General features: G+C 43.6%; 1 protein-coding gene across 1 annotated transcript in view; it reads right to left on the bottom strand.

Annotated features, from left to right (window-relative positions):
* Window positions 1-2,342: 2,342 nt before the first annotated feature.
* Window positions 2,343-11,654, bottom strand: part of LOC139576468 (A disintegrin and metalloproteinase with thrombospondin motifs 12-like) — a 44,472-nt gene continuing 35,160 nt past the window's right edge. Inside the window, exons 19-25 of the mRNA XM_071402625.1 lie at window positions 7,574-7,784; window positions 5,582-6,877; window positions 4,583-4,735; window positions 3,967-4,143; window positions 3,650-3,796; window positions 3,313-3,463; window positions 2,343-3,128 (exon numbers count right to left, since the gene is read on the bottom strand). Coding sequence (XP_071258726.1) covers window positions 3,013-3,128; window positions 3,313-3,463; window positions 3,650-3,796; window positions 3,967-4,143; window positions 4,583-4,735; window positions 5,582-6,877; window positions 7,574-7,784 — 2,251 coding nt within the window. The 3' untranslated portion in view covers window positions 2,343-3,012. The remainder of the gene's footprint in view (window positions 3,129-3,312; window positions 3,464-3,649; window positions 3,797-3,966; window positions 4,144-4,582; window positions 4,736-5,581; window positions 6,878-7,573; window positions 7,785-11,654) is intronic.

Below are 11,654 nucleotides of genomic sequence, written 5' to 3'. Positions count from 1 at the left end.
ATACATTTTGCAGGTCAGGACTAGGCTTTTAAGATGGTTTTCGTATGAGAACCATCTAATCAGCTTGGAGTGCTAAAGTGTAATTAAGGTTAAAAGGAAAACAGACAGAGTTTATTGTCATTTTGCAATTACTAGCCTACTGACTCAACATCAATTAGGCAATGCACTATGACATGACGTCAGTAAGAGAGACGTGGTTAGGTAGTAGGCCTAATCACACATGAAGAGTTTACTTCTAAAATGCTAAAGCCACACATTTTTTTTCTCATCAGGAATGATTGCTTATGGGTACCTTCATGTGTCTGTGTAAAATATTACTCTTCTCAGATTTGGATTTTTTATTTGCAAAACGCTATACATTCATTGATTAGCTGGAATGGAATGTTCGTATCCTGTGTGTTCGACTGTGATATGTGGTTCTCTCACCTAGCTTTCTTAGGATGAATGCATATTAAGTGGCTCTGGACAAGAGCATCTGCTAAATGACTAAAATATCAAATGTACATGTTTTACACATCTCATCTTAATGTATTGAATCAGGTGATAGCTTTGGAACAAATACAAATATGTCATTGAACAACCTATCATGAAAAAACACAGCAATCTCTTTCATAATCTCTTTCACCAATTTTTCTGAAAATGGATATATAGCATTTTGGAATAAAACTCCTCTCACTCACCCACCACACACACAACATTGTGCTCCACATTGGGCCGGTGTTCCATTACTGCTGACTAACTCGTGTGGGTGGTGTGTGTGTGCGTGCGCGTGCACGTGGAAAGCGTGCGTGAGAGCTTATATGCTTTAGCGTGTGGTGTGTGTGTGTGTGTGTGTGTGTCAGCAGCAGAGAGCAGTTTCTCAGGTCATCTGGGACAGAGGAACCAGGGAAATCTGGGCCAGTTCAACATGATCCCTGAAACATAACCTGGTACTACAGTGCTGAGTGTTATACAGCTAGTAGCTAATCACCCACTGCGAATATTCACCCCTCACCTCTCCACTGTCATAGGTCATGTGTGGTGTGGCTGAGCTGAGTACGTGCTCCACATCAGTGGTGGGACGTGCTCCACATCAGTGGTGGGACGTGCTCCACATCAGTGGTGGGCGTGTTACTTTTTTCCCTAAAGACCTGTGGTAATCGGTCCTATCCAATTTCATACTACAGCATGTAGACCAAACGGGAGGTATTTACATAGTCATGTGCACATACTATATACAGCTGAGTCCTAATTGTACTTTTTCAGATGAATGACAACTTCAGTCCCAATTTCATTTACATTAAAGCAGCAATCCGCAGTAGGAACAATAACAACGCGTCCTCCCCGTCCCTGTTTCAGTAAAAAGTGGATGGGGCTTGAGAAATGTAACCACTCTCAAATTCGTAGACATAGCCTGTTTTGAGGCTATATAGTGTTTGTTTACATTTACTTTGTTGACAAACATTGGAGTAAAAAAACAACACATTTTGGGTTCTGATGGGGTGCGACAGTTGAACTAAGCTCATGAGGCATTTCTAAGTTATATTCTTCAAGAATCAAGGGGTACATATCATGAAGTTCAAAAATGGATGTAGCAACTTCTGATTTGCCTCTTTAATTACTCCTTTATAGCATGCAAAGTCATTGCAGTAAATTATACTAGAAAATGTGCTGCGCCACAAAACACCTTAGTGAAACAGAAGTGTGGAGGAGCATGTCATATAATGTATCTGCTTACCTTACCAAGTATGAAGCCAGTTTTGGTTGATAAGAGTAGCTGGTACAGTGTTAATGCCCGACGGTTTGAGGATATTACCACCATGTCTTCCTTCTCTTCATTTCCTCCTACAAAAACATTTCCCACTACACTCACATTAAAGGCTGCGACATCATCTGAACTAACACCTAATGAGGATGTACTGCAGGGGAATAACAGTGAAAAGTAATGATACAATCTCGTTGGACATTCAAAGCGAAAATAAGTCACACCACATGCTTCTTTCATCATTGCATTTATTGCTGAAGGCTTTTATGAAGACGATAGCATCTGTACACTATCATATCAACACAGTGGCCATCTTAACTGAGGCCTGAGAGGGATGACCTGCAACGCCTCATTCTCATTGGCCAGCCTAATAAAGGGGAGGAGCACCACAGAATAGACACACAGCACCGGAGTAGGAGGAAGTTGCCCCTGGTCAGGTGTATGATTTCCCCTTAATGTTAAAGTTAGAATTTGAGGTGCGTAAGCTGATCCCAGATCTGTGCTTAAGGGAAACAACTGTACAGAGCCACAGTACCCCCAAGAGCTCTGAGAACAAGAGCAATAAAAACACAATAACACAATACAAAAAACACTACAATTAAAAACATGAATCTTTATTGTACAGTCTACTATTTACCAAGTATTTTCTTAGAAGTGTCATAGTAAAATGTTCGTTACATAATAGTTACCGTATCATTAATAATTCGTTTTTGGGGGGGGATTCATTAAATCCAGCACCATTAAAGTAAGCGCCAGAAAATACCCATTGTCACCACATAATTAAATGTGGTGTAAATACCAGGCAAATACCAGCTGAAAGGGGGTGTTACTGGCTGTCACCGTCATTTCTGTATTAGTGGGGAAACGTGGAATAGAAAACAAAATGCACACCAAACAGGCTTTTACACAGCTTGACATTCTGACTGACATTCAACCGTATTGGTAACCAGGTGGGACATGGGTGAGAAGTTCACATAACTAAGTCTTTAGAGGCCGTTGGAGGCCTGATACCCTGGGTTACACAGTTTGAGCTAGGAAGGTGCAAGGCTAAGACAAACTGCATACAGCAGCAATATACAGTACTTTAGCTTCTCGAATTCCCACCCCATATAGGTAACGGTCTGTTAGGGGTTATGACGATGAGGATGATGAAGAAAAGGCTGTTGCCAGCTGATTGCACTAGAGATGAGATCCGCCAATGGGATCGCAGTGTGGATGCCCTGTATGTATGCGTTTGAGGTCCATGAGGCAGGTAGTGCGGGTCAGAGTTACCCTCTACAGGTGATACAGCACTGTTTCTGGATGGACCTGAGGGAGCAGCGGCCCAGCAACTTCAGCTTGTCACAGAACCGAGACGACATGCTGTTCTTCCTACACAGCGGACCTACACAATCACAACGCAGGAGAGAACAGGACAGACCACTGGCTTAGTTCAACTGCAATATACTGCACGTCGATCAACAGCATACATGTCAAACAAATATAGCTTCAGTATGAACTATTTCTTTATCTTATGGTGAAATATCCTTGCTAAATAGCCAACAGGGAGGGATGGGTGTTTGTCTTACCAGTGTTAGTCTGACACTCCTGCATGTGGCATTTCCTGAGTGTGTCAGGCCTGCTGCTCTGCTCACACAGACTGTTCTCCACAGAGTCGGAGTCCTCAACAACACAGCGCACCACGCGATGCTGCAACCCCTCGCCACAACTCACAGAGCACTGACACACGCACAGAAGACAGCAGACATTACTAACACACACAGACACACTAGTCCCCACTGACAAATCGCACCATGCAATGCACACTCTGAACATGCAACAGTCACAAAGTTTGCACATACTGTAGGTAAATCAATATGCTGCAAGTGATGAACTGTAAGTAAATATGTTCCCTGGAACCTTTACCTCCTCCCAGTCCTGTGGGTCCCAGTAGCTGCAGGGCTGCAGGTTGCAGGTCTCTGTGTCGTTTGGCCTCTGGGTGGCGCTACAGCGCTGCGGCTCAGGACAGTATACCAGCCGCTCCCTCAATCCACCACCACAGCTACGAGAACACTGCCGATGAAAGGAGTTCATATTTACAATCATATTCACAATCATATTCAAACTCATTTAATTTTATTAATACTAGAAAATAGCATATGGACCAAAGCCAGTCAGCATGTGTCAATATATGTGTCTGTGTGTGTGTGTGTGTGTGTGTGCGCATGTGTGTGTATATGTACCTGTCCCCAGGGGGAGGTTCTCCAGGGCTGGCAGGGTTGGGGACGACAGGACAGGGTGCTGGGCGGCCTGGAGGACAGGACTTGGCAGTGGAACGGTCTCAGTGGACGTCCCTTCTGCTCGTCCACACACTGCACCTCACGCTGCCTCCTCCCCACCACCTCACACCCCTTCGGACACTACAGAGAGAGAGGGGGAGAGAGAAAGAGAACGAGAGGGAGAGAGAGAGAGCCAGTATAATACCTTGTCTGTCCTTCTTATTATGTGATTTGTAGGCTTTTATTTTAGAGTGGTCCTCGACTCGGCATGTAAAGGACATCGCATTTCATATGGCCATGCAACAATGTCACTAATACACTTGTTTCTGCTTTAGCTGACGTGTTGCTGTCTTGCGTAGTTGTAGAAACTTGTAGAAAAGTTGCAGAAACTTGCAGTTGCTAGAGCATGGTGTTTGCAAGACCAGGATTGTGGGTAAAACTCCCCGGGACCAGCCATATGTAAAATTTATGCACACATGACTAAGCCGCTTCGGATAAAAGCGTCTGCTAAATGGCATATGTTATTATATTAGCTATAGAAAGCAGAGACAGTCAGGTACAGTGTGTCCAGGCTACTGACCTTGCTCCAGTTGCCACTCAGCCAGGTGACACAGGGGCGCAGGTGGCAGGTGCGAGCTGGTTCTGGTCTCTTCAGGTTGGCACAGTCCGATTCCTGCTGTGAGCTACACAGCACTGGCCTCCACACTGCCCCCAGGCCACACGACGTTGAGCACTGGCCCGGGACAACAGGCGAGAAGAGAGAGAGAGGAAGACGGAAAGTATGTAGTACAGCATAGAAATGTTTCTGGCTTGTGATTGTTCACTATAAGGGTTACAGACTGTTACATCAGTGATTCTAATAACCAAAATGCATTGTATGATTATAGCAGGAATGGGCAACTGGCGGTCCACCCCACCATCAAAGGCCCTCGGATCAATTCCCACTCCCCCCAAAATAAATCAATAATACAAATAAAACAAATGTAGGAACTCAAGTCAGTGTCTCAACTTACTGTTGTGAGTTAGAATAGTAGAATGTGTAAGGTGCAATTTAGAAACGTGTCAGCAGTTTTTCTCTTGTTATTAGTCACTGATAGTCAGTCAATTAGCCCATGTCAACTAAATATTTTTAGATTGCTAAGTTAGCTGGCCGCGAAACTATCTAAACTGGTTATCAGGGTCGAATTACCGGCCGGGGGGCCCCCATTGATTTTATTAGTCAGTTTCACTCAGATATCATATTTAAAATGGCAACCTATAGCAAAATGTGTAGAATTGCATGAAATTTGTTATACAATTGCAAAATCTTCTTTCCACCCCATGTAAAAATGTGTAGAATTGCAGCAAACTTGCATTAAAACTGCAAACATTTTCTCTACAGCCCATGGCAAAATGTGTAGATTTGCACGAAATGAACTATGGTATGGACGTGGGTACGCAGATCCACCAGCAACTGCGGCCCCTCACGATGAGTTCAGATTTTTGTGTGACCCCCATCCCTATACAAGTTGCCCAACCCTGGCCTATAGGGTCATCAACAAGCTCATAAACACAGAGGGTTATTTTCTCCTGTACTCACCTCGCTCCAATTACCCACCAACCAGAACACCTCTATGCTGATTGGCTCTTGGGCTTTCAGGTAACCATAATCACTGGCGAAGGTCACTACGGTACTCCCTGGTCTCTGCTCCTGACCTTTGCCTTTTGAATGAGGGGAGGGGCTTTTAGAACCCGAGGCAGGCCCTTTAGAATGTGGGCCTGGCTTTATAGAACGGGGAGCAGCGCTGCCACTCTTGGGGGTCTCAATGGGCTTCTTCCGTTTAATGATCCTCACAGTGGGGCCGGGGGCCTCTGGGGTTGGGCTGCTGACGTACAGGGCATCGCTAGTGTGGGAAATGCCTTCTGTAATGGGATACAGTCCTTGTGTAGTGTGGTAAGGGGCTATAAGTGTACTCCTCATCCCCGCTGTGTGTGCCCGGGGTATAGGGGTGGTGTGGGGCACCCTGGTTGTCCGTTTGGTGAAAGGGTTGATAGAAGGGGTGGTGTTGGGGGGAGTGACGGTGTAGCGGCTGTTGTTCATAGCCCAGTGCGCAGTGCTGGTTTGTGGGGTTGAGGGGGAGGTAGTGAGGGGTACTCTGGTTGTGTGTTGGGTTGTACGTGATGTTGTTGGGACGCTTGTGTGTGGTGTGGATGTAGGGTGTAACCTGGTGGTGGTCACGGTGGGCGGTGATTGGATGGGGGTCCTGAGAGAGGATTCCGTGGTAAAAATGTCCAGATCTGTACGCCCCTCCTCCTCTGTAGTCACATCCTCCACTACATAGTCATACCCCGGGGTGTACGTAACCCCCAAATCTGGAAACACAAAATCAGCTGCACTCCCCTCCTCCTTTTCCTCATCCTCCTCTTCTTTCTCTCTCATGTCCCTCTCCCCGTTCTCTGTTTCAGTAGTACTGGTCGTAATAAACGCCCGGTCCTTGTCCTCCACATGCCCATTCTTCACCACATGGTTATCGACGTCAATGATATCAGTGGCTGTGGAGGACCGTTGGAGGGGCTTGGTGGTAGAGGTGGTGATGGGGGTTGCAGTTCTCTCAGTCACTGTAACAGTGCTGGTTCCGGGTGTAGCGGTGGTGCTGGTGCTTTTGGGGCCCCGGGTGTGCGTAACTGGCTGCCTGGTTGGGGGTCTCTTGGGCAGGTAGACACGCCGGTATTTAGGGGGTGGTCCCGGGCGCCGTCGGAGGCCTGCGCTTGGGCAGCTCTGCAGGGCACACAGCGACTTGGAGCGAGGCATGGTTTTGATGTCACACTTTTTTGGGGGTGCGGTCAGGCAGGTGACCGTCCGGGTGCGCACACTACCACCACATGTCACTGGGCACTGAGAGAGAGAGAGAGATTAAATAGGTTAAAAACAGAGCAAGGAGAGAGAGATTAAATAGGTTATTAACAGAACAAGGAGAGAGATTAAATAGGTTATTAATAGAGCAAGGAGAGTGAGAGAGAGAGAGAGAGAGAGAGAGAGAGAGAGAGAGAGAGAGAGAGAGAGAGAGAGAGAGATTAAATAGGTTATTAACAGAGTAAGGAGAGAGAGAGAGATATGAATAGGTTATTAACAGAACAAGGAGATAGATTAAATAGGTTATTAATATAGAGAGAGATGAAATAGGTTATTAACAGAACAAGGAGAGAGAGATGAAATAGGTTATTAACAGAACAAGGAGAGAGAGATTAAATAGGTTAATAACAGAACAAGGAGAGAGAGAGAGAGATTAAATAGGTTATTAACAGAACAAGGAGAGAGAGATTAAATAGGTTAATAACAGAACAAGGAGAGAGAGAGAGAGAGATTAAATAGGTTGTTAACAGAACAAGGAGAGATTAAATAGGTTAATAACAGAACAAGGAGAGAGAGAGAGAGATTAAATAGGTTAATAACAGAACAAGGAGAGAGAGAGAGAGAGATTAAATAGGTTGTTAACAGAACAAGGAGAGATTAAATAGGTTATTAACAGAACAAGGAGAGATAGAGAGAGTGGCAGAGAATGGGAGAGAAAGGAGAAGAAGAGAATAGTACCATGCTCCAGTTGCCCGCGGCCCAGTCGGGTCCACAGAGCTGGTCTCTGTTGCAGGGAACCACAGGTTTGGGTTTGAGCAACTGTTTACAGTCCCCAGAGTGGAGCACCCTCTCCTCCCCAGCCACCGTGCGCACACACAGCACTGTGCGCTTCCTCACCCCTCCCGAACCACAGGTGGCAGAGCACAGCTGCCAGCGCCCCACCCACCACCTACACAGGGGGAGAGGAGAGAGAGTGTGAGATAAGGGCCCTGAACAAATTTGTGTTGGTCTGATTTGCTTCTGAAATGAATAGGTGTCAAAAAACAACAGGGCCAACAGTCAACAGACACTAATAACACCTGTTGAGTTAATGCGCTTTTTAACTGTATTTATATGAGATCAGCATTAATATTGCAGATAGATTGTGAGTTCCATCAATTTAATTGTTTGCATAATTTCTAATCACATTTATTTAAAGGTTTTATTTATACTCCCCTCCAACCCTACCATCCCTACGCTGATTGGAGTAAACTAAGGGACAACAATACTTCTACTGCTACTTACAGCTATTTTCTCTCACATCTATGGTACCTGTAGTTAATTATACATATATTCCTAATTTCTTCAAGTGCTGGATTTTCACCCACAGCGGCCAATCCACCATTCTGATCTTAACTCCAACCCTCCGATGTTCACAGATTCACCCATCTTTCCCAGTATAATGCCATTTTGTTATTTCATTTTTAATACATTCCTCCATTTTACTATGATGTCTTATTAGGGTACTGAACCTCCTTATTTGTAACATTACCGATATTGCCCTAAAAATAAACACCTTACCCAAGAGTATAATGATATTTCCCATTGACGGATCGTGGTTTTTCAGATCCCGTAACAATACAGTTTGCTGTTCCATCTGAACCCTGATATTATGACATAACAACCATGCCTGGACCTGACTCTGCAGTCTGCACAAGGCTGACTGTTCAATGCCCCATATATTGAACATTATTTTTGTAGCAAGCATTTTATATAATAGCGTAAATTAAAACAAATGTAATTGTGTCAATTGTTGTTTTATACAGTGGGGAGAACAAGTATTTGATACACTGCCGATTTTGCAGGTTTTCCTACTTACAAAGCATGTAGAGGTCTGTAATTTTTATCATAGGTACACTTCAACTGTGAGAGACGGAATCTAAAACAAAAATCCAGAAAATCACATTGTATGATTTTTAAATAATTAATTTGCATTTTATTGCATGACATAAGTATTTGATCACCTACCAACCAGTAAGAATTCCGGCTCTCACAGACCTGTTAGTTTTTCTTTAAGAAGCCCTCCTGTTCTCCACTCATTACCTGTATTAACTGCACCTGTTTGAACTCGTTACCTGTATAAAAGACACCTGTCCACACACAATCAAACAGATTCCAACCTCTCCACAATGGCCAAGACCAGAGAGCTGTGTAAGGACATCAGGGATAAAATTGTAGACCTGCACAAGGCTGGGATGGGCTACAGGACAATAGGCAAGCAGCTTGGTGAGAAGGAAACAACTGTTGGCGCAATTATTAGAAAATGGAAGAAGTTCAAGATGACGGTCAATCACCCTCGGTCTGGGGCTCCATGCAAGATTTCACCTCGTGGGGCATCAATGATCATGAGGAAGGTGAGGGATCAGCCCAGAACTACACGGCAGGACCTGGTCAATGACCTGAAGAGAGCTGGGACCACAGTCTCAAAGAAAACCATTAGTAACACACTACGCCGTCATGGATTAAAATCCTGCAGCGCACGCAAGGTCCCCCTGCTTAAGCCAGTGCATGTCCAGGCCTGTCTGAAGTTTGCCAATGACCATCTGGATGATCCAGAGGAGGAATGGGAGAAGGTCATGTGGTCTGATGAGACAAAAATAGAGCTTTTTGGTCTAACTCCACTCGCCGTGTTTGGAGGAAGAAGAAGTATGAGTACAACCCCAAGAACACCATCCCAACCGTGAAGCATGGAGGTGGAAACATCATTCTTTGGGGATGCTTTTCTGCAAAGGGGACAGGACGACTGCACCGTATTGAGGGGAGGATGGATGGGGCCATGTATCGCGAGATCTTGGCCAACAACCTCCTTCCCTCAGTAAGAGCATTGAAGATGGGTCGTGGCTGGGTCTTCCAGCATGACAACGACACGAAGCACACAGCCATGGCAACTAAGGAGTGGCTCCGTAAGAAGCATCTCAAGGTCCTGGAGTGGCCTAGCCAGTCTCCAGACCTGAACCCAATAGAAAATCTTTGGAGGGAGCTGAAAGTCCATATTGCCCAGCGACAGCCCCGAAACCTGAAGGATCTGGAGAAGATCTGTAGGGAGGAGTGGGCCAAAATCCCTGCTGCAGTGTGTGCAAACCTAGTCAAGAACTACAGGAAACGTATGATCTCTGTAATTGCAAACAAAGGTTTCTGTACCAAATATTAAGTTCTGCTTTTCTGATGTATCAAATACTTATGTCATGCAATAAAATGCAAATTAATTACTTAAAAATCATACAATGTGATTTTCTGGATTTTTGTTTTAGATTCCGTCTCTCATAGTTGAAGTGTACCTATGATAAAAATTACAGACCTCTACATGCTTTGTAAGTAGGAAAACCTGCAAAATCGGCAGTGTATCAAATACTTGTTCTCCCCACTGTATGTCAGTTCATAGACCTGTTGCCAAGGTATGAGGACATCAAAGACCTGTTCCCAACTGACTTCAATTTTATACAGCATTGCTGTTAAACCTTTTAACTTTCAGTGATTTATGCTAATCATTTTGAGCCATTTATGATTTTTAATGGGTGTCAGAGAGACTAATTATTTAATTCCTTCTTTAAGTAACGGTCTCTTCCAATTTTGTGGCAGAGCAGCTACCAATCAATCAAATGTATTTATAAAGCCCTTTTTACATAAGCAGATGTCACAGTGTTTATACAGAAACTCAGCCTAAAACCCCAAAGTGCAAGCTATGCAGATGAGTTGATTATAATGTTGTATTGAGCATACACATCTATACACTGTTGTTAGTTGCTTGTATGACATCATTTTACCGTCCTTGTTTAAAATGTCCTTCATAAATATTATACTCTTCTTGTACAATTGTGTCCAATATATATATATTTTGCCATATTATTTGCTGTAATACTTTTAAACATAGGATGAGCCTCTCTTAGTAGCTTGCTTGAAATCCAGTTTGGATTTAGATACAATGGAGACTAAGAGAGAGGTTTAACGCCTTAATATTTAATCGTTTTAACTCTCCAAACCCTAATGTTCGTTACATAAATATGTTCGTTTAACTTTGTCTGATTTGCCATTCCAAAAAAAGGGAAATATTTTTTCCTGATTTGAAAAAATATTATTCTGGAGTTGGTAGAGCCATGAATAAATATATAAACTGCGATATCTCTTGAGAATGAATCAGTGTAATCTTCCCGGAAATGGATAGGTGTTTCCCTCTCCACGGTTTCAAAATTCAATCTATTTTCCTAAGTTCGCTAGTTGCAAGATCGCTCAACTTTTCCTGGATATGTACACCAAGTACATAGACTTTACTATCCACCCATTTCATCGGGAGACCACATGGCAATTTAAAAGTTTATTTATTTTAAAGACACAACCCATAATATAGTACACTTATCATAGTTGGGTTTGAGTCCAGAGAAACTGGAGAAATTATCCAGGTCCTCAATGAGGCCCTTCAAGGTTGAAGACTGAGGACTCAAGAGAATCACTTGAATCATCGGTGTACATTGAGCCTTTTGTCTCTAATCCATACATTTTTAGCCCCTTAATGTTATCATTCGATTTTTAATGCTAACAGTTCCTAATAAATAGGTATGTTGACAGAGGGCAACCTTGTTTTATGCCTCTTGACAATTCAAAGTTCTCAGAGAAGTAACCGTTATTTATTATTTTACATAAAGGATTTGTACTTTTACTTTTGCCCATGATAGATTATCCATAGTTATTAACAATGTAACTGAGTTACAGTGTTAAAAACATAGAACTATAGTAGAAATAAGACAGGTGTTATAGAGTATTCGTCATAGTACTCGGGAAACTA

This window comes from Salvelinus alpinus, chromosome 5, assembly GCF_045679555.1.
Source record: "Salvelinus alpinus chromosome 5, SLU_Salpinus.1, whole genome shotgun sequence".
NCBI lineage: Eukaryota > Metazoa > Chordata > Actinopteri > Salmoniformes > Salmonidae > Salvelinus > Salvelinus alpinus.
Note: the sequence above shows the minus strand (reverse complement) of the source record. Positions and strands in the feature narration are given on the sequence as shown.